The 23,378-nt window shown below is 41.7% G+C and overlaps 5 protein-coding genes across 5 annotated transcripts; 3 read left to right on the top strand and 2 right to left on the bottom strand.

Moving 5' to 3' along the window:
- Positions 1 to 439: 439 nt before the first annotated feature.
- LCP9604111_3827 (uncharacterized protein) lies at positions 440 to 2,597 on the bottom strand (the record flags this gene model as incomplete). Its single annotated transcript, XM_039071458.1, has 5 exons — positions 440 to 495; positions 1,464 to 1,977; positions 2,037 to 2,460; positions 2,509 to 2,530; positions 2,594 to 2,597. 5 exons carry the CDS (start codon positions 2,595 to 2,597, stop codon positions 440 to 442), a joined length of 1,020 nt encoding a protein of 339 aa, XP_038929911.1.
- A 944-nt stretch (positions 2,598 to 3,541) lies between these two features.
- On the top strand, positions 3,542 to 4,424 carry LCP9604111_3826 (uncharacterized protein; the record flags this gene model as incomplete). Its single annotated transcript, XM_039071457.1, has 3 exons — positions 3,542 to 3,684; positions 3,756 to 4,011; positions 4,062 to 4,424. The coding sequence occupies 3 exons, from the start codon at positions 3,542 to 3,544 to the stop codon at positions 4,422 to 4,424; spliced, it is 762 nt and encodes a 253-aa protein (XP_038929910.1).
- Positions 4,425 to 6,561: 2,137 nt separating this feature from the next.
- LCP9604111_3825 (CAZyme family GH18) lies at positions 6,562 to 10,504 on the bottom strand (the record flags this gene model as incomplete). Its single annotated transcript, XM_039071456.1, has 10 exons — positions 6,562 to 6,954; positions 7,009 to 7,814; positions 7,882 to 8,102; positions 8,160 to 8,428; positions 8,485 to 8,741; positions 8,789 to 9,481; positions 9,527 to 9,786; positions 9,838 to 10,000; positions 10,048 to 10,075; positions 10,124 to 10,504. 10 exons carry the CDS (start codon positions 10,502 to 10,504, stop codon positions 6,562 to 6,564), a joined length of 3,471 nt encoding a protein of 1,156 aa, XP_038929909.1.
- A 1,151-nt stretch (positions 10,505 to 11,655) lies between these two features.
- Positions 11,656 to 14,264, top strand: LCP9604111_3824 (LysM peptidoglycan-binding domain-containing protein; the record flags this gene model as incomplete). Its single annotated transcript, XM_039071455.1, has 7 exons — positions 11,656 to 11,825; positions 11,871 to 12,071; positions 12,118 to 12,699; positions 12,757 to 12,895; positions 12,943 to 13,432; positions 13,481 to 13,588; positions 13,636 to 14,264. 7 exons carry the CDS (start codon positions 11,656 to 11,658, stop codon positions 14,262 to 14,264), a joined length of 2,319 nt encoding a protein of 772 aa, XP_038929908.1.
- Positions 14,265 to 14,881: 617 nt separating this feature from the next.
- Positions 14,882 to 15,571, top strand: LCP9604111_3823 (uncharacterized protein; the record flags this gene model as incomplete). Its single annotated transcript, XM_039071454.1, has 1 exon — positions 14,882 to 15,571. One exon carries the CDS (start codon positions 14,882 to 14,884, stop codon positions 15,569 to 15,571), a length of 690 nt encoding a protein of 229 aa, XP_038929907.1.
- Between the last annotated feature and the right edge of the window lie 7,807 nt (positions 15,572 to 23,378).

Here is a 23,378-nt window from a genome sequence, read left to right as displayed (position 1 = left end):
ATAGTTTTCCCGGAACGCCAGTCGTAGACAATGTTGATTCACTGCTTGTCGTCATCATTTACGTTCAATCTAAAAAAGCATTATTTGTTCTTATGTCTCTATCAATTTGTTCCCTGAGCTTCAGCCTTAACAAGCATGGTCGACCCTCTCTCCGTGACCACGAGTATTCTGCTCCTTGCCGGCTTTGCCTTGCAGAGCTTTTTGTCACCACGCAATGTGATAGATGACTTTCAAACAAGCAAAAAAGATGTTCGAAAGTTGAAGAAAGGACTTCAGGCCGTCTGTCAGGTTCTTGGCTGGGTTCATCGTGTAGCCGCAGAATACCAGCATGAGCTGAAAGTTTTGAATTTCCAACTCAGACAATGCTGCAGAGTTTGTTAAGAACTGGAAATAATATAATCTCAAAATCGGTAGAACGCTGAGGTACAACGTTTGGCGCCTACATTTCTTTGACAATCAGAGGTGAAAACATTTCGAAATTCAATGACATGCTGGCTAGCCACAAGGATGTTGTCACCATTGCTCTGAGAAATGCTACTTTGCACGTGGTTTGGATTGTATTCGCTCAGCTTGTCTCGCCTAGCTCACCTTCTCTAACTCCATGAAAGTCCACCCGAGAAGGAATTAGTGTAGGATCTCCATCCCTCCGAAAAATTGGGCTACTGGCGTTTCCGGCGCTTCTGAAATTTTACTTGTTTTTTTGGGTAGGTGTCCCAACCGAGGTTACTCACCGCTCAGCCTAAAATAAATAAGTAAAGTCTCGTCTCGTGCAAGCTTGGGAAGGAGTAATCAAGTGAAACAATTGGCATAAACTAGTTGCAATCTAAGGAAAACCCAAAATTCTGCAGCGTCCGTTATAGGACAAACAGTTGATCCATCTCGCGGAGGCTTATGCAAATATCTATGTTGCACATTTTACTATATCCGCACGCTTTTTCTATCAGACCTTTACTTTTTCATTGTCCATTCTGGTAATCTACCTGGTTTGTGACAAGACAAAGTAAACGAGAGCGATTGGGAGCAAGACAGGTTCATCGCTCGAAGCTGATATGAGTTGAGCGCTACAGCAGATGGATGATGGCGGCTTTTACCCTATTTCAAGGATTAAAATTTCACTTCTCGGATCAGGTGCTAAACGGATATTTTGGACCATCTGTCTCTGGCTCTGATCTGTGGGCCATATATATAAAATACAAATGGAATCGGAATGAGAGCGACGGCAACAAATCCCAAAAGACTGAATGCCCAAGCTGTTCCCAGCTTATGAAACATCGCATTCGCAAAGATTGGAAAACAGCCGGCAAATATACTCCGTAGGAAAGTATTGACTGCAACAGCACTCGCGGAGTATTCAGAAAATGTGTCAATCAGATAATTCAATGCGGCTTGGAAAATGGTGAAGAAGCCAAGCCCTGTTGATACAGCACCGCAGATGGGGCCAAACCAGAATATATGCGGCTCACTAGTCCAACCCAATATAAACAAGCCCGCAGCAAAAAATACTGAACCAATCATCATAGGTGGGAGTCGGGCTTCGGGAACGGGACGATTGTTGTTCGCTTGGAATCGTTGACTGTAAAATCTCTGGTTGGTTATATTAACTGCGGCACCAAGGAAGAACCCGAAAAGAAGACCTAGAAATGGCAAAGCCCCGACTAGCGGATTCCAACCGCGGAGCTCTTGGAACTCGATCGGGAATGAAGCCAAACTGAGATAGAGAACCCCATAGACAAAAGAGGCGTATAGAGCGATAGCAAAACATATTGGCGTCATTAACAACTGAAATGGTCGTGCCAGATGTTTGCTTGATAGCTCGCTTAAAGTGACATCCCATTCTTCATGTTGGGCGTGAAGTGCCCAATTTCCGGACCGTAGACGAAGTTGGCGGCTCTTGTAGACCAACAGCACAGGTGGATAACTTTCGTCCAAGAAGATGGCCCCTAATATTAATGAGAGGGCCATAATTATTCCAGTAATCTGCGATCTAGTTATAACACATTGCTTTTGGTAGGCCGAGTACACCGGAACAAACTTACATATTCAGTCCACCTCCAATCAAGATTTGTGACTTCAATCGCTCCACCCACAATTGGTGCAATCACTGTCCCAGACACTAGGGTGAGTGCATACACTGTCACTGCAATAGCGCGGCTCTGTGAACTCCAAATATCGGCCAGAACACCACCCACATTTGTAATAGGGGCGGAACCAAAAAACCCGGTGAAGAAACGAGTAATCATGATAGACTGAATATCTTTCGAGACGGCTGTGGCAAATGAAAGTGCGACAGCAATCGCGTATGGAGCTAAAACCGCGACTTTGCGTCCATAAACTTCCGAACAGGGGGCCCATAAGAGAGGACCTAGTCCGACTCCAAACAAGAATAAAGAAACGCCGAGGGTTCCAACTTCCTTGGAGATTCGATACTGCTTATCAACGTCTGAGATGGCAGGAGAGAATCTGCATTAGGTTAGCATGGAGATAAAAAGGAAGATCCATAGAAATTACGCAGAGCTAGCCCATGCAGAGCCTAAAAAAGGGCCAGAGATGTCAATTACCTAACATAATAATCAAAGAACCGAGGAGAACTTACCCATTGTGATAAAGCCGTATAGAACGGTGGTGACGCTTTTCTTGGTGAAGCTCCAGTTCAATGGTTTATATGGATCGTTCGATCCGTCAAACTGTACTAGGTGCTCACTATCCGTTTTCAAATGACCTAGGCGGTGGGTATGAGCCACTTCGTGATCTGGGTGCCGGATTCGAAGTTTGGAGAGTATCGACCGGGTCGTACCATCCCGGTCTGACCAATTATCGGGAGTAACGAGCTCTTTTTTCAATGCCGCCATCTCTTCAAGCCCCGACTGGGCCACCGTCCTGAAAAGTTGGAGACAAAAACAAAAGATGGGCTGAGGGGTGTTTGCGAAAATATTTGGATTGTCACTCGATACCACACAATTAGAAAATTTGAGGCTGTCATCCAAAAAAGTGATCCTGTTTGATCTGTTGGACAAATATTGAATTATATATCAACTGCACCGGATTTAATGTCTACGAACTTGCTCCATTTGGAAGACTTGTTGTTCGGTCCGGCTTTAAACGGGCTGGCTGGTTCGGGAAGCGAAGTCCGACTTATCTGAACCCTGGGAAACCGTCGGCCCCACTTTTACCAGCGTCGGCGACTATTCAAAGAGACCTATCTTCATCCCCGAACAATTTCGGTTCGATAATGCTCATACTTTTAACTCCGAAAGTAGGGTTTTAGGCCCAACAGCTGCTTCCGCTTATGATTTTCAAATCGCCTTCTGAGGGTCCCACCGGGAAGCAAAATACCACCCGGGATAAAGAAACTTTGTCATTTCGTTCGTGCGAGCCTCGGACATATTAACGATATCGGGAAATCTAGCTGTGTGAATATTTAAATGGTACCTCCCACCTGAATTGAGTGAAAGCTCGAATCAAAAAAGCAATTGCTAGCCGAGGGCAAAGATCCATTCGAAAAGTGCGATTACTCCTTCAGTGCTCGCCTCCTTATCCAATAATGGCTTCCAACCCATCCCAATCATGCTGCTACCGAGGGTGCAAACATTATGGAAAGCCACTGGGCACCATCACAACCCTAAATGGATTCGAGGTCTATACCAGCCACCCTCCTAACAAGTCAACGGAGAATGGGATCCTGATGTAAGTGCGGATAATCCTCGATTTTGGCCTCATACCGATTACTCTGGGCTTACTTACCATCTGATGGATAGACTCACGGACATCATTGGCCACCGGTTCACAAACGCTCAACTCATCGCTGACCAGTTTGCGACGAATGGCTATTTTGTTATGATGCCGGACCTCTTTCACGGTGACCCTGTACCGCTGAACAAACCAGGCGAATTCGACATGCAGAAGTGGAGAATGGGAGAATACCATCCCCAAGGAAAAGCTCATCTTCCCATAGATATCGATCCTATTGTTGAGACTTGCATCAGAGAGATGCATACAAACTTTAATTGTAAGGTACGTATTTTTGGAGTTGTCGAAGACAATATTTACTGAGGATAAACTAGAAACTCGGAGCTGTGGGGTACTGTTTCGGCGGCAAATATGTCGTTCGACACCTACTTCCGGGAAAGATTGACGTTGGGTACACTGCGCACCCATCGCACGTCGAAGCGAATGAATTAAAAAGCATAAAGGGCCCGCTGGCCATTGCTGCCGCCGAGCTTGATGCCATATTTCCCGCAGAGAAGCGCCAGGAGACGGAGGCTATCTTAAAAGAATTGAACCTTCCCTGGCAAATGAACCTATATGGTGGTGTCAAGCATGGCTTTGCGGTGCGAGGCGATCACGAGAGCCCCGTGGTGAGATACGCGATGCAGAGCGCGTTTCTGCAAGCACTTGAGTGGTTCAAGGAGCATCTTAGTAGTTAAGAATGCAACCTACCTATTTATCTATTGATAAGATTTGCCATAGCGAGGCCAGTCCGAATGCATAGAGAAATCCAATTTCGCATTACAGGCCTTGGTGCTTAAACATAGCAATAACGGATTGACCCATCAGTAAGCGAGGTGAAAGAAATTGGAAGATTGGAGAGTTATAAAGTGAAATAACTCGTTACGTGACGCTTACTGGGCAGTGTTAGTAGAGCCGTGTTAGAGCGTGAACTTTCCTGATTCCCCGAATATCTTCAACAATTTGTCTCGCAACTGTCGGCTTGTCCGTCAGGCCTCACAGAGGCTCGTGTCCATGCTAGATAGGGCGCCAAGAGAGTCGGTGACTCGGTGCCGGAGTAGCTCCTCTGTTTGTAGGGTAAGGATTATCTAATTACATAGATCCACAATTCCGACATCTTGTTTTATCTCTCGTCCAAATGAGGGTTCTCTATCCAAGTAAGAAATACTATTTGTCGATCATCTGGTAAATAATGTCATCATTCGAGATAGACACACACACCACTCAGGATGGCACACTATTTTATTTGGATAATAGAGGTCTGCTACTAGTGGCAGTGGACTGTATACCTCGTAACAACATTAACCGCCGCATGGTCTCAGCGTTCAAACTATTTCTACTCACGCCTAATAAATCTCGGCCCTTGTTGAATAGTATCTCCACCGATACTGCAGACGTAGAAACGCTACAATGCTTTAATCCATCATTCTTTTCAATTGCAGGTCTTTTTTTATGTTTCGGGCTTATGGCAGGCAGGTATACTTGGACCCCTCGGCAAATTCATATGGAAAAGGCCTGTCCACTAAGCCGAGCTCCGAGTTCGGGTCGGAGATGAAGCTTCCATGTGACTCCGAAGATACACTTGGTTTTACGCACTCGGAAATCTCGGCCGCTACAGCCGAACCCGAAATAAGCCCAAATCCCTGGATCAGCGGTAGCACTCGGACATAAGAGGATTTGAGTTTCATTTGGGGTGATTCTGGAGGAACATTTCCAAATATTCTTTTTTTTACGGAGGCTCGGAAATAAATGTCTCAGGTAGGCTAAATCGCGCTAAGGTTTTAATAGTTCATATTTAACTCCCTAAGAAGTCTACTTATAAAAGTATAGGTTCTAAGCCTAGCTTTAGTACTAGGTATTAGCCCTTTATTATATAGGCGGATTTAAGATATTTTAATAGGGTTAACTATATATTATCTTCTTAAGTCTAAGATTCTACCATAGACCGCTTTCTTCTATGGTAGTACACTAATAGGAATAGCATTAAAGACCATCAAAGGCCCCACTTACCGGGGCTCAATAGACCCACAAACATCACACCTTAAATCACTACTTGTACTTCATTGAAAAATCAATTATTCCTAGTCTTTTACTCTAAGAACTCGTACATTACCTTGACACTTAGCCAACAGGTGGCGACGTGACGATTGCAATTGTAGGGAGATGCTCCTTCCCCCGCCGACGTAAACTTCGTTTTATAGCTACTTTTCTACTTTTATTTCCCTTTCATCTCTCGCAGTATTCGGAGGCTAGTTGGTTATTCTTGGATTGGAAGGTTAGGTGATTATCCGGACTATATAGCTCCCTCTCTCTCTCTTCCTTCTTTTCCCCAGCTAGGCAATGAGTAGTAGATTTAGCCAATTCAGCCCGCTTTTGCCTCTCTCCCTAGATTCCTCGGTTATAGCTATGTTTGGCTCCCCGTTTGGCTCCCGCGTAGTTTAGATTTCGACAGCTTCTCTCTCTTTTTCTCTCTTGTCTCCTACAATCATCGATTCTACCATACATTGCTGCTGCGCCTTCGGTACCCTACCAGCCTCAGACACTTCAACTGCTTTAAGACTACAAAGCTGATTATATTTGCCATCAGTTACGACATTCAAGCTCCCGAGCCTCACCATCTCGCTGGGAGATTTTGAAAATAATCATCTTGAGGCACCTTTTCCTCTTTGCGAAAGACGAAGCTCGGCAGGGAAACCCACTTTCCGTCATACGCAGTATATATCGATCGATCCCAGACCAACATAGCTCTCCGAAAGACCAGAGTGAAGATGCATCGCTGGAAGACTCGGTAAGGCTGATCATTGAATTGGAATCGTAAATTTTCAAGGTTCTAAATCATGAGTTAGATCCACTTGGCCCCTCACCATTATAGGGATTCCGCTTCTTGTAGTCCTCGGAAGTAACATCCGGCATCTTAATCTGCGAGATAAGATCCTCAAACTGATCCAAGGCAGTCATCACACGATCATAAGTGGCCAAGCTGCGACCGGCCTCATATGCTTCGACATACGGAGCCCTGGCAATTCGAATTGATTCCCGTGTCCAGCGACGTGCCTGATCCAGGGCATACGTGAACTGAGCATCCAAGACCAACCCGTGCCAATTCTGCAGGTTATACGTCTCAGTCGCCTGCTCGATATTACTCCAAGCTGTGAATGTATCATCGATCACTCCGTCGAATCTCTCCAGAAACATCTCATTTCGAATATATTCAAAGGAGGAAAAGGCCTAGAAACCTGGGTTAGCTTGCGTGAAATCCAGAACAAAGCCATAGCCACTTACAGTTTGAAGCAACGAAAGCATCTTGTCTGCCGCTGTATCTGTGTCCGCTTTGACAGCGGACGTTGCAGCTTTCCTGAGCTTTGTAGCTTGGACCGGAGATTTGCCCAAGAAAATATCTCTTTTGGCAATATTCAGGCCATTTTCAACCGGCATGAAGGGCCGTGGGTTCCTTTCGGACCCATAAGCTTCGGCCAAATACTCTGCCGGGGACATCGGCTTTTTTCCCTTGCGGTCCTTGCCGAATTGAGCCATGGCACCTAGTTTTGCATTGGGCTCATTGAATTTGTCCCAGAACTTGGGATCAATCTTTGGGAAATTGGCGGATCTATCGCCTGGGAGCTCTCGATTCCCCATGTACTTGTAGAAAAGTCCCTGCAACCCCTTGTCAAGCGGATGCTCTGTGTCAAGATCTTTTCGTTGCTTTTCAGTAGGATTTTTCGGCAAGTTGACGATATCCAGCGTAGAGCCTGCGCAAAAGCCGCTCCGCGTTCGGAAAGCCTTTGTGAGTAAAGCAGCTCCGTATTTTTCCGGATTTAAGAGCTTGCCAATGCTTGGATAGCCCGCGATCCAGTAGCTGAATGTCCCAAGTACAATTTTGAATGTCTTGCGTTCTCTACCAGCACGTTTGGCGATGCTGGAGTCGTCACCACTGTAATCGGAGTCTGGGGTGTCTTGATCGTCTCTCTTATAAAGAAGCGGATCGGAATAGCAATAGTCGGAATCCAAGTCGCAGATGTTGTAAGTGCAGGTTGCCTTGCGGGTTGGCGCCTTCGTCACTGTACAGCATCCTGACCGTTGTCGGCCCCCTAATCAGATCCTTGTTAGGCCACTATACAGAAAGCAAAACGAGAGATTGAAAGTAGACAAACTTACATTCACAAGAGGTACTGCCATCACCTAAGGTAGACTTGGCGATCTCAACTTGAGTTGAATTGCACACGGCATTCGCGCAATCGCCGTCACCGCCGCTTCCATTCTCCCATTGGCAACTGACCAGCTCCGCTGGATCGGAACAACAATACTTTCGTCCTTTGGAATAACATTCGTCATACTTTGTTAGAACAGCAGATTTTCTGGGTGGGCAGTTCTCCCCACTGGAGGTGTAAAAAAGTCAGTTGGTGCATAGTCAATTGACTTGAGTTGGTACGCACCACTTGGCCCAAGAGCAAGTCTTGGTAACTTGCTTGTAGTCAGGGTCTGGACAGCAGAATGCCTTATAGCCACGACCGCACTTGCCCGTGTTTTTATCGTTGAGATACCCGCCACCCCAAGAAGAGCGAATGCCGGCAACGTTGATTTCTCCCGCGGCACATTGCCCGCTGCAGTCAGAACTAGCTCCCTTTTGGCCAGTATCCTGTCCACGCCACATGCAGTTCTTCGGGGCGGCACCAGTTGGGCAACAAATCGGCTTTCCGCAATGCTGATGAAGACAGAATCGTGAGACATGAATTGACCGAGCATAGATGGTTCACTTACGCAGTTGGACTTTCCGCACCCTGCGTCGTCCCAGCCGACAACAGTATAGCCGCTGCCACATGCTTTGGACATGGCTTTTGTATCGTCAATTTTGAGACATTTCCCTGTGTGCTTGAAGCATTTCTGCCCTGTGAACGCAAACAAATCTTCGACGGTTGTCCCGGGATTTGCCTTTGCCTTGTTCTCAAGCTTGAGTGTTGATGTCGATATGATTTCTCGATCAATGAGGTCTGTATGGGCATCGTATTTATCGGTGTCTAATGAATAGTTAGTGTAAATTCGCTCAGAGCAAGCAAAATCATACCCAAGTCAGATGCCCAGATCATTGCCCCTCCCAGCCCGACTTCATCCGCCCAGGAGACCTTTTGCTTGAATGTAGTCTTGTCATCGTATGAAACCCACTGATTGTCATCAAAGGTGAAATAGTTGACTGCAGCCTCCTTATCGTGGACTGGGGAGATGGTGGCTCGTTTCTTCGAGGTTCCCTGCAGAATGCTGGCAATCTCATAGTACGCGAGCATACCAGCTGTATCCGAGCAGGACCCAGGGCCCGAGGCACCCTTGAATGCACAACCGGGCTTTGAACATTCCTTATCTTGAAGGGTGAACGCACGACCGTAAAATCCAAGACCCAGGACCACTTTCGAGGGAGGGACCTCAACCCTCCAAAAAAGATCGAGGGCACTCTTGATCTCAGTCAGATTAGTATGTCCCTGCAAAATACTTCCAATCGGATTGGAGGCATCCCACACTCCATGAAGATCGTATGTCATGATATTAATCCAATCCGCGTACTTGACCATTTTTGGGAGATCAAACCATCGAAGATACCAGTATGACGAAGGGGCTGTGAAGGTCAGCCCATACTTGTTTCCGCTATCATCGAAAACCTCTTTGAGGGTCTTGAGCAAGAGGACGTAGTTTTCTGTGTCTCTGGCCTTGCCACCTCGGTCACCAGCACCAGGATATTCCCAATCAAGATCGACACCGTCAAACCCTGTTAAAGATTAGATAAGACAAACAAACAAATAAGTGAAGATACCGTATTGACGCATGAAGTGTACCACATTATTGGCGAACTTTTTGCGATTGCTCGTGGATGCAGCGATATCTCCGAACACGGGCTGTGTGTCGGTGCCGTTATCAGAGAAAGTCCACCCTCCAATGCTGACATAGACCTTGATATCTTCCTTCACAGACTTGAGGTTGGTCACATCTGAGAAGAGACTTGTCGGAGTTGCCGAGTCCATCGCAACGACCTGATATGTGGAAGGATCAATCGATGCAAATGCAAAGTTTACACTGCTCAATGTCAGCATGGGCATGACTGGTTAGGAAAGCAATAGGGCTCACTGAGTCAGTGCATCCAATGGCAAGTTGACCGGCTTGATTTTGTGGCAGCTCTTACGAGCCATCCATGCCTCGTAATAGCCGATGACCTTGTTTTGCAGTACACCGCTTGAGGATCCACCTGCCGGGACAGTGACATTCAGATGACAGTTGCTCTGGCAAGCATCTTCTAGTCGTCAGTCTCTGGTTGAGATCAGGAACTGAAGGACATACCATTGCAGAAGTCTTTCGTTGTCCCGCACTAATAGAGGTTAACCGTGTTCGTCTAACTTATGAAATAGCAACCCACAAATCCAAATTCGCTACAGCAAGTGTTGAGTGGGCATGTCTTGTTCGCAGGCTGCGTGTACTTTCCGCACTCTGCAATAGCATCGCAGTTTGAGACACACCCCTTGCCACAGTATGTATCACCGTAGCCACAGTAGCCACTGGCACCGCAGCAAGCTCCATTGCTGCAGGGATTGCTAGCACTGCAGGAGTAATCATCTCGGGCAGAGATGGAAACGTGGTTATTGACTTCTAAGCTGTCAACAGTGGAAGCGCGGCGAGCAATACTAGAGCCAGACAGTTTCAAGCTGTGCGGCCAGAAGACCAGACACAATAAGCCAAGCACAATGCCAAAGAGAACACGAAAGAAGTGCTCCTTTTTGAAAGCTTGACCAGTAGCCATTGCAGCAGATTGGCTTGCTCAAGGCAATCTCATGCAAGAGAAATGAAGGAAAGGATGATGGAAAGAACGAACAGGGTCAAAATAGACTGAGCATTGATACACTGGACTTGGAGAAATCCCTCCTTTTACAGGAAATGTAGATAGCCCTGCAAAGAAGGCCTTTGGGCAGTATACGCTAAGTGCATTGTTCCAGCATGCTTGCAGATACGCCATGTGGGTCTACACCGGGTGGTTTCAGCTCTACACTAGGTATCCTACATAAAGCCCCACCACGTCTAGGTATCCGAAAAATGGATGAAACCACCGGCACTGATAATGAGGTATTAATTAACTGAAGCTGGTGGATCAACCGAGCGATCCGGAGTTTGTGAAAAGTATCTTATATTGGTGTTGCGATAAATATTCTGCTATTCTAGGCTTCTACAAATCAGCCTGATTATAGAAAGCCAAATACTACTCGGATTGGCGGTATCAAAAGATCCCATCCAAAAATTCAAAAATTCAAATCTTCGTCAAGGCCACTGACCATACTCTCAACTACGGAGCGTGAAATCGATCTACTGCACGCGCGGTTTGATTTAATTTTACGACCCACCATTAGGCCCCCGGTTCAGACAGGATGAGTAGGTGAACCGACGCTAAGCCAGGGACTACTAGGGACTACTAGTCGAGCCCACGGTACGCGGCCGAAGGATCCGCATCAAGCCACTGAGGTACTCTTCGCGTACTCCGTAGCTTGGAATCCCTCGCTAAACTCGATCCAAAGAAAATTTCTCATGTTTCAAGTGATCGCTAAGTCTTCGCCTGCATGCTTGATTCTAGTCTAACCAAGCGGCAGCCCTTGAGCTCCGCAGTAATCTCAAAATCCTCGTGAGACCCGTCCGGGATATGCCCGATTGGAAGTGAAGTGGATGTGGAAACGATTGTACCCTTGGGGGCCAGTGCTGAACGAGCCATATACTTTGTCTAGATGCAGAATGATAAAATTGCTCTGCATATGGAACTACTCAGCGAAGTCCCAACATCATTTTTCCACTTTTCTTCTCTCTTCCTTGTGAATTGAGCTCTGGAATACTTGTATACCAGGCTATCTAGTGGTTGCAGTCTCACCAATTCATTATCTTGAGTGGTGATTACTACATTGCTCAAAGATGCGTGGGATGTGGACTGCCCCGTGGGCTCTACTAATTTCCACGGCCCTTGCCCAGCAGCCTGCTGGCATTCGAGGATTCACAAGCTATCCTGGTCTCACCGATGGTTGCAAAGAAGCCTTGTCGACTAATGTGTCCTGTCCGGCATTTCTGCCCGTTGTGTCCCCAGAGTAGGTCTGATTCATAAATTGCGGGCTCAAAGCTGATTTAAACAGCAACTCTCTTCTGGATGGTGATCAAGTCGATGAACTTTGCGTCGACACCTGCTATAGTTCTTTGAAAAGCGCCAGAGCAACCATCAAGGCGGCCTGCTCAGAGACCACCGATGTGATCGTCGTTGAGGATGTAGCTTATCCAGCTACATTTATCGCTGACAAGTACATGTTGACCTATGACATATCTTGTCGGAAAGATGAGTGAGTGGTGATTCTGCCAATGATTATCGATTCTGACCATCATTAGGTCCGGGGGTTACTGTGACCCGCAATTGCTCTCCTGGTCCAACGGGTCTTGGCCTGTTAATGGTTCTTGCTCGGATTGTTGGCTGGGGACATTAGAGACTCAATTAAACAGCCCCTTAGGGTATGATGAGGGCGTGGCGGACAGCTTCACTTCTTTGACGTCGAGCTGCAGCGCCACGGGTTACTCAGTCACTTCCCCAACTGCGTACGCGCTTAATGCAACTGCGACTGCAACCAGCTCGCCTGCAACCAGCTCGGCAACAACCAGCTGCGAAAACTATTATCAGGTGAAGGAAACAGACGACTGTAACTCCGTGGCAAAGTCGCTGGGAGTCTCTACATACTACCTACTGCAAACCAACGACTTGGATCTCTACTGTCAAAACTTTGCGGCGAAAGTCAACCAGACACTCTGTGTCCCCTCGCAGTGCACCACACACACCTGGCAGGCTGATGACACTTGCGATAGTGTCGTCGGCGGCCTCGCGAATGTGACTCTTCCGCAGTTCTTCTCCTGGAACCCCAATATCAATTCCCTCTGTCTGAATGCGATTTTCTTCATTGGATATGAGGTGTGTGTGAGGTGAGTAGATTTCGCTTCAATCTCAATTTGAGAGTCACGGAATATTGACCTTTACAGTCCCCCGAGTGGCTACTTGAATCAGACTGCTGGTGGATCCGACTCAAGCGCAACCGAAACTGGAGTAGCCACTGGCATTGCAGCGGTCCCAACAAATGCTATGGACAATAGCAACCGCAACTGCAGCCAGTGGTATACGGTGAGTGATCCTTCCATCCAAGTTGGGTCTTTGCTCATTTCTACTAGGTTCAAAAAGGCGATGAATGTGCCAAGGTCTCTCTCGCCCATTCTATCTCCCTTACCGACTTCTACTTCCTGAACCCAGAAATCGACGCAAACTGCACAAACCTCCTGCTTGACGAGGCATACTGTGTTAAGGCCGTTGGTTCAATCACCAGCTACGCAAACTACACGGTGACTGGAGTATTGCCCATCACCGTCACGCCCGTCAACTTCACCAACGTGAATACTGACATACCTACGGCCACAAGCGATCCTGGCTATGTGTATACGGGAGCGGCGCTCCTTCCCACCGCTTCGGGCACTATCCCAGACTGCTATGACTACGAAAATCCTTCCAACTATACTTCTGAGTGTGTGGCGATGGCGACATTTTGGGGCATTACAATGAAACAAATGGTCACTTGGAATCCAAGTCTTGTGAACAACGCAAGCACCTGTGAGCTCAACAAGGAAAACAGCTACTGCATCCTGCGGTATGAAAACAGCACTGCCTGTAAGTACCGCTGGCTCGAACAAATAGATTAGGCTGACGCAGATGTAGCAACGGAGGATACTGATAGTGGGCTCTGCCTTCCCATGAATGCTACGGAGGCTGGAACGGCATTCAACTGCAATTGCTTCACCTCCGTCGACCTGTCTTACTCTGACGGTATGATTTGACCCTCCCCAATCGTGCTATTACTAATCAAATGCTAGTATACACCTGCGACGACATCATTTACGATTACAGCCTGACCATGGACGACCTTGTGTCCTGGAACAGCTGGCTGGAAGGAGACTGTGACACTGCGCTCTATGCCAGCCTAAATGCCACGGATGACCGCGCCATCTGTATTGGTGTCGGGTCTGCAGCTGCAACGACTACAGCCAGTGGAACTGCCACCCAAACCCCCACCACCACCTCCTCCTCCTCTTCCATGGGGCCCACTCCAACCGACACTGTGTCGGGATGCGAGAAGTTCTACACCACTACAAAGGGCGACGACTGTGCCACAGTCGAGACCAAGTTCAGCATCACCCTTGCTCAATTCTATCAGTGGAACCCCAGTGTTGGCTCTACTTGTACCAATTTGTGGCTAGGAGAAGCATACTGTGTCAAGGGACCGGCATCGACGACCAGCGCAACAGCAAGTGCACCCACTCAGACGGGAATCGCGTCGAACTGCAACCAGTATTACACGGTGGTGTCGAACGATTCGTGCGCCAAGATCGAGACCGCGTATGGTATTACTTTTGCTGAACTATACAAGTGGAATCCTGCGATTGGATCGGACTGTGAGTATCTAGGAGTCGGGTACTCGGTGTGTGTGGGGGTTTCTTCATAGATGCGTATGTATGAAGTTAGTGTGGTGTAAGTCGATAAGACATCATGCCAAGGTGCAACTGCCCAGTCTTGTGGGTAAGATTGCGACTAAATGGTCAGAGTATCCACGGTAGAAGAAATTGCTCTTGATTTATGACCATAGCGCGCGTATCGAACTTATTCCGAGCCGCCCGATAACACGGACCCGCGAATCCCTTCCCCGGCCGGCCCTCCGAGGCTCCGATCACTTCTCCCCTTGCCCAGACGGGCGTAGTGTTTCATCATCCTGGGAACCTGAGATTTAAGCAATTTAAAGCGTTTGAGGGTATACTCGCATCTCCACTTTAAATCTCTGCAAACTTGAGAGATCCTGCTTGCCCCTGGACCATACCCCCTAGCCCCCACCTCTTTCCCCTACTTATCCTCATCTCAACAGAACCAAGGCCTGCCTTCGCACTCATGACTACTAGGAGGATACTTCAAACTACACGCCATCTACCGATCTACAGCCAATTCGCCCGCCCAAGCGTTACCCGCCCGACCTTCTTTCGCTTTCCCTTCGAACCTCCCTCACGTCTCGCAAAGTCCTTATCTACATCACATTTCAACACAATCAGGAGTCTCTCAACATCCACCACAATGGCCTCTCGCTCAAAGCGCGATCCCACAATGTATTCCTTTATGAATGGGGCTGATCTGGTCGAGGGACTTCTCAAGGAGGATGGATTCACAACCTGGGGCTTCGTGATCTTTCGTTGCACGTACCACAATGACTCTGACTGGGAGAACTTCATGGCTCGCATGGTCGGCGCCGTCTCAGAAGACCTTAAGGAATACAGTGGCCTTGATCTCCTCGACACATTCGCCCCAACGGTCTTGGAAGACCCCTCCTTTGAGGGTGCCACGGTTGCCACCCTACGCGAGCACTTCTATCAGTGGAAGAAGACTGCATTAAAAGAGGAACAGGGCGTAAGCGAAGACTATACTCCAACGAGCGGCCGATACCGCTTCTTCATCACCGTGGACCAGGAGGCTATGGAGTCCGTTCTAAACACCCCCTTGGGAGGGTTCGAAGAATATGAATTAGGGCATGTCCGCATGGTTAATGCTGAATGGAAATGGACAGATGTGCCTGAAGAGGACTCTGAGGACGAGGATATATCAGAGCCTGAGGAGTTCGAGCCCCTTGAAGGGTGTACTGAGGATGACGTGGGCTGGATGAACATACGCTGGCGTATTGTGCAGCTTCCGGGATTCCACAAGATGACTGAGATTGATGACTGGCAGGCCTATTATGTCCGGTATCCGGGGATCGCGGACATAAATTGATATCTACCCGTGCTAGAAACAGGATTTGGTATACCTAGCACTATTAAACAGTTTCTTCAATCGCGTTTGGGTTGAATGGGCTAGTAGCCTGGGTGCCGCGCTAGCTAGACGTCTAAAGTTACGGGTGGAAAGGCGGCCGTTTCTGGCGCCAAAAGTGGTCATTTTCGGCGTCATCTTCACAGGTCCTCATATTCTAGTTGTAAATCTTTGCCCGGACTCTGGCTAATCCATTGATTCCTATAACGCATGGACTGCGGGCACGGATACTTATGTACCTACTTGCGGCGTGTATGTGTTGAAATTGAGCTCGAGTATGGCGTATCATGGGTGGATGGCTTTACTTCACGGAACTGAGATCTTTCTGGCAGGTAGTAGAATTGGAGACTATATAGCCTTACTATGAAAATGGCAACCTTATACCAGCCCGAAGCAAAGTGTAGAAAAAGTATTGCAGTATACGGAGGTGATTTACTTGACAAGAGTGGTGAGTGGACTATAAATACCCAAGGTTCTGATTTTCTCTAGATGAGCGGACTAACTCTTCTGCCTAGGTTTTGTCAGTGAAGCACAGCGTAATGTGATCATGGCCCACGCCACTAGCAGAACATTTATCAAACATTATCGTCCCCGTCGGCATACTGGCTTACAAGAGATCATATACGGCCTCAATCCAGACGAAGAGTTCTCAAAGGCTGTAACCCGGATGAGCCGTTGGATTGATCGGCGGCGACCACGATACCTAAGCGACGCTAACCGGGAATCAGTAGAGAAAGACCCAGAACTGCAATCAGCCATACACTAGCAAGTCGATCTAGAGACCCAGTGCACTAATCGCTCTTATAACCCAGCATTACGGGCGATACTAGAGGACCAGAAGCGTTAAGTCTACAATCTACGCCGGCGTCTGTAAGATAAGCGGTAGAAAGAAATACGCCGCGATTTTAGTCGGAAACAGGCAGTGATTGACATTAAAAGACAGCTGACTAGTAGGGCTATCAGTAATAAGCCTACACACGAGGTACTACAGAAGGAGTTTGAAATGCCATCGGAGCAGATCCTTCTTATAGAGACGTTCTTTACTTAGCCTACCACCGATTTATTAGAAGACAAGTGGACACGGCGCAATAAAGCTGTTACTACTAGGATACAATATTGCGGATTTTAGGAGGGTAGGCCCCTTCGGGGACGACAGAAACGCTCTGTGCCGTCCGACGATAACAATGTAGTTCTCTCTCTGCCAGCTCGAAAGATAAAGACCGGTACGATACCGACTACCTCGTAGGAGGAAGGACATATCGCTGGTAGGAAAACTATCCCGAATACAGAGCTAACATTCGCATATTTCCAATGCCCTAGTCTGACAATACCCCGTCGCAGGCCATTAGGATCGAACCCACTATTATTATTTTTGTATGATAAGTTCGTCTATATAGGAAATCATAGAGTCTAAGTACCTATAAAATAATGACTATTTATTATTATTTTAGTATCACTAGAAAGCCCTTTTCTTAAGCATTCTAGATCATATCTTATCTTTCGTATCTAGCTAGTATAGTGTCTGGAATTCGTGGTTAAAGTTAAGGTATATCTTTAAGGTTTAGGGCTATAGGAAGAATGATACTAACCTAATTCAGCTATATTTTATATATACTATAACTACCTCTTAACTATATTTTAACCCTTTGAAATTTTTAGTACTTATAGTAGGGACCTTAAATTTATATATCCAGTTTACTACTTTTAATTTAGATAAAGATTACGCCTATAGTAAGCGATTAAAATTTACCTATATTTTAAGGTCAGTTATCCTAAAAGGGTAATTTTCTTATATATACTATAACTACCTCTTAACTATATTTTAACCCTTTAAAATTTTGAGTACTTATAATAGGGACCTTAAATTTATATATCTAATTTACTATATCTTATTTAGAAGTATATTACCTTAGTAATAGCTATTCCTAAATTTTCCTTCTATAAGTTAATCCTCTAAGTTAATCCTCTGAGTTAATCCTCTAAGTTAATCCTCTAAGTTAATCCTCTAAGTTAATCCTCTAAGTTAATCCTCTAAGTTAATCCTCTAAGTTAATCCTCTAAGTTAATCCTTTAAGTTAATCTTCTAAGTTAATCCTCTAAGTCCCTTAGTTATTATATTATTTAAGTTTCCTTAGGAAATTAGTCCTTATTTAATAACTCTAAGGATTAACTTTATTAAAATCTATACTTAGTTTCCTAATAGCTAAGGCTTAGGTTTCAATAGTATTATTAGGTAGGCTGTATTCTCGGCTAGAAAAGTATCTTTCTAGCCTATTCCTAGATACTAACCCTACCCTAATTGATTATTATTATATATTTCTAATATTATTAGAACTATACCTAAGAGAAGTGAGATTATCCCCTTTTATATATAAAAGTCTATAATATATATAGCTTATAGACTTTAAGAGTAACTTTTATTCTAATTATATACTTTATACTTTTAGATACCTTCTTTTATTTATCTAGTTATATATAGTATTCTAACTTATATTTATAATACTTTAATAGAAAGTTAGGGTTTCTTACTATTACTTTATATAGCCGCTCTCTTTATTTAAAAAAGATTAAGGTAAAATAAATAATTAATTTATAAGTCTATTAAATAAAAAATACTAAGAAATTAATATAAAATATCCTCCTTAAAAGATTATTATTACTATTTCTACTATTTATATAGTTAATAGTAGTTACCTAAAGCCTAGGTTAGGCTTAATACTAAAGGCCTTAGGGTTTAAAAAGTACGAGTTATCCGAAGGTATATTATTAGTATATAATATACTAGTATAGTAGAAGTAATATATAGTAGATTTACTAGAGGTAATTACTAAACCTAGACTAACTTTAACTTAATTTTCTCCTTAGATAATATATACTTAAGTAAGTAAATAGCCTAATTTAAAGAGAGTATTAGTAGTAGGCTTTAAAAGGTATACTATATAGTCGATTATTATACTAATATACTAGTCTAGAAGTATAGTCTAGTAAAGTTTAACCTTAGGGTTTATAGAATTATATATAATAATATTTATAACTTTAGGTACCTAGCTAAATTAAACCTAAAGTAGATAGTAAGGGTTAGTAGATATAATTATAATAAAAGGACTTAGGAAGTTATTAAAGGGAAATAGTTTCTATATATAGAGATTAGAAAAGTATTTAGTTAATAAGGATAGACTAGGAAAGTAAGTTAGAGAGTACCGAAATATTAGGGAAAAGGGAGGGTTTTTATATTTAAATAGACTAGTAGTTAGATATTATTAAATAGTTTTCTCTTATTAAATCTTCCTTTATTATATTAACTACCTTACTTTTAATCTTTATTCTACTTACTATTTATCTTTATTTATATCCTTTATCTTTATTAATAACCTTTATCTTTATTAATATTCTTTTTTATTTAAATCCTTTAAGGCTTTATCTTTAAAAATAACCTTTATATTTACTCTTTATAGATAACCTTTATCTTTATAGTTTAGTTAATTTAGTTATTTAACTAGTATTTATTAAATAAAAGAGAGGCTATTTTATATAGTATAAGTAGTAGAATACTAGACTAAAGAGTAAAATAAATATAATTATAAAAAGGAGGGTTCTTCTTTAAGATCTATCTTAGTATATATTTATATAATTATAATAAGTAGCTACTAACTATTAATATACTACTAGATATAAGGAATATATAGAAGTATATTATTTCTAGTCGATATACCTCCCTAGAAGCTATATTATAGTTCCTAAATTCGTTTTATCTATTATTAAACTATCTATCTATTTACTAGATCTTAGATATTTACTAGTCCTAAGGACTACCTAAACTTTTCGTAAGATTATACTAGTAGTAACTTAGTAAGCCTATCTACCTATATATTAGTAGTCTATATAGGAAATCATAGAGTTTAAGTACCTATAAAATAATAATTATCTATTATTATTTTAGTATTACTAGAAAGCCCTTTTCTTTAGTATTCTAAATTATATCTTAGTAAACACTATAAATAATAAATAAATATAGTTATATAACTAGATTATAATATACTATATAAATTATAATATAACTTAGAAAATTTAAATATATATTAGTAGTCTAATAGCTAACTCTTAAGTTTTTTTAGTACTATAAAACCTAAAGATCTTAGGTTTAAACCTAGGTATAGTTACTATTATCTTTTTAGAAACTATAAGTAATTACTATATAAAGGCTAAATAGAAGCTTTAAAAGAAGTAAAAACTTACTCTTAATAATATAATAGTAACTTAGATTAGATAAACCTAGTTGTGACAATCTAGGCAGGAGCGACTTCCCTCGTTCCTTCTAAGAAGGGCAAACGAGCTTTTGCACTGGAAGCAAATAAGTAAACAGGAAGGATATAAGAAGGAGGAACGCCCTTGTAGATAGTTTTCCCTTTTCTTCTTCTCTCCTTATACTTAGAATTTTAATACAAATGTACTCTTTCCTTAAATAACTTAGTATATAACATAATTCTAAGTATCACTCTAAAATTTAACCTTAAACTGTATAGTTATACAAGTAGTTATTACAACTAGCTCTAGCTCAGTTTATATCTTTAAACTTTTTCTTAATCATAATATAGCTCCTAAAACTAGAAGTTTAGTAAGCTATAGAAAGCGACCTCTAGATACCCTAGAGGAAGAAGATACCAGCTAATAGGGACCTATTACTCCTACCTCTAGCCCTTTAAACCTAAATACTATCCTAATCGAGAGTATTAAGAGAGACGAAATATTATACCCTAATAAAGAAATTTCTATTAATAAACTCCTAAAAAGAACCCTAAAGCTAGAATAATTTAATACTCTAGCTAACTAGTATAGACTTCTTAAAAAGGAAAAATAGAAGCTAAATATAGAGATCGCTACTCTCTATAAGAAGGAGAAAGAGATAGTAACTACTATTAATACCCTAACTATTAAATAAAATAAAGTAATTGCCTACTTAAGCCTTATTTAGTAAGAAAGAGACTGTTTTATATACTATCTCCTAAATAATATACCGACTACCTAATAAACCTTATCGAACTCTAGTATACCGATTATAGAAGCCTAAGTTAAGAGTACTAAGATACCTAATACTCCTATCCTAAAGGATAGAAAGGAAGTACAATTTAAGACTTAGGAAATAATTATCTAATAGAAACTCGAAGTTAATTCTAACTATTACCTCCTTTTAGTTTATCGAAAGATTTATATCTAGAGCTATTATAAGGGAAAGGCTTAACTCTATATTATACTAAGAATAAGCGCGACCTTAAGCAATCCCTACCTTAACGCTAAGGATATTATTACTTACCTCCGAACTATCTTTATAAACCCTAACTAAAAGACTGAGATATATACTAACTACTATAAACTTTAGATAAAGCCCTATAATAACTTTACCGACTTTCTTACAGAATTTATATAGCTTATAGAGAAGGCTACTATTATTAAAGAAAACTATAAATGTAACCTTTACCTAAAGCTTCTATACTTACTTTAGATATAAGTTATATAGGTAGTAAACTAGGATTTTATTAGTCTTAATATATTCGTTTAAACCTATTATAGTATAGTATATAAAATCAGTCTATAATAGGAAAAGAAAACTATTAACTGCGCTTATACTACCCTAGTTACTAGAGGATCTAGAGAAGGAATATAAACTACTACTATAACCTATACCCCTTAAATTAAGAAAGAACTAAGTATAAGCTATACTAGTAATATAATAACTATAGAGAGAGAAGTATTAATATATAAAGGAAAGTATTTCTACTATAAAGAAAAGGGATATATAACTTATAATTATCCTAAGAAGTAGGCTACTACTACTATTATAGCTACTGCTAATATATATATACTAAGAGTTACTAACTTTAAAGAACTCGAAAGTAATAATTAGGGAAAAGCTACTACCTAAGGAAAGTCTCTATCTTAGGTAGTAAGGAAGTATCGCTATATACTCTTAATTTATAGAAACTTTTAGGAAGTCTAGGAAATAGTTTAGTTTTTAATATAAACTTAATATATAATAGATATTCCTTTTCGATTAAAGTATTAGTAGATATAGGAATAGATAGATCTATCTTTATTAATACTACCCTTATTATATTACTTAGAAAGAAATTTAGTCTATATATATATAAGCTAAGTTAGAAGTACCTAGTTAGAGGATTCGACGGAAAACTAGTAAGCCTAATTACCTATACCGTTATACTTATATTAAATATCGATAGAAGGATCTAATAATAAGTTCTAATATTAGTTATAGACCTAGAATAGTATAATTTAATACTAGGAAGAATATAGTTTATAGAATATAACGTTCTACTTAACTATTATTATTATCGAATAATCTAGCTATAATAGGGAATACTTTTCGATAAAGTAGTAAGTAAACTTACTATACTAATATCTACTTAGATTCTAAGAAGGAATAAGGTAATAGATAAAGATTACTAAGTAGATATTAAGAGATAAGACCGCTTCTTTAATAAACCTCAATAAGATCTAGAAACCTAAAAGCCCTATCTATAAGCCTACGTTTATTAGTATAGCTACTAGTAAGTTAAGGAGTAGTAGAAGATAATACAGAACCTTAATAATAAGATACCCTCTATCTTAATCTAGTAGACTTAAGAAGAAGAACTAAGGGAGACGCTCTTACTAATTAATATAAGTATTATCGGTAGAGTAGGATTTAATCGACTATATATAAAGATAAATACTAAAAAGGGAGTTAAAGTATTCTCGACTTCTCTTATAGAAATCGATTGTATTCTTAATATTAAATTAACAATAGTCTAGGATATAGAGGTCGAAGAAATTAAAAGAACTCTCCTATAGGAATACTATAACCTTATAGAAGTCTTCTCTAAGTAAAAATCTAATAAATTCCTACCTTACTATATAGGGATAGACTATAATATTATCCTTAAAGTAGAGGTATAACTAGGATATTACCCTCTCTATAAGTTATTATTTAATAAGTTAAAAGCTACTAAGTAGTATATTATAGATAACCTTAAGAAGGGATTTATTATACCTAGCTCTACTCCCTATACTTCGCCTATCCTTATAGTAAAGAAACCTAGAGGAGGTCTATAATTCTATATAGATTTCCGATAACTAAATAGTATTTCGAAGAAGGATTATTATCCTCTACCTCTAATTAATAAAGTACTATAAAGAACTAGTAAAGCTAAGTTCTTTATAAAGCTAGATATCTATTAAGGATTTTACTAAATCTAGTTAATTCCTAGAGTAGAAGATCTTATAACTTTCTATATATAATATAGATCTTTTAAATATAAGGTTATACCCTTTAGATTAATAAATAGGCTAGTAACCTTTTAGTATTTTATAAATAATGTACTCCGGGAATATATAGATAAGTATATTATAGTATTTATAGATAATATCCTTATCTATAGTAATACTATAGAGGAATATTAGAGGTACGTTTAAGAAGTACTCTTCTAACTCTAGAAAGTAGGTCTATAGGTTATATTACCTAAGTATAAATTCTCTATAACTAAGACTAAGTTCTTAGGATTTATTATTAGTATAAAAGGAATAGCTATTAATCCTAAAAAGATCTATATAATCTAGTAATAGAAGATACCTATAATAGTAAAGGGAGTCTAGTCCTTCCTTAGATTCTATAACTTCTATAGACAATTTATCTAAGGGTATAGTACTATTTCTAAGCTACTCTACTACCTAACTCGAAGAGATATAGTCTATGGGGGTTTGGGGTTTGGGGTTTGGG

This window comes from Penicillium roqueforti, assembly GCF_015533775.1.
Source record: "Penicillium roqueforti strain LCP96 04111 chromosome Unknown scaffold_07, whole genome shotgun sequence".
Lineage (NCBI taxonomy): Eukaryota > Fungi > Ascomycota > Eurotiomycetes > Eurotiales > Aspergillaceae > Penicillium > Penicillium roqueforti.
This window is presented reverse-complemented; position numbering and strand designations above follow the sequence as displayed.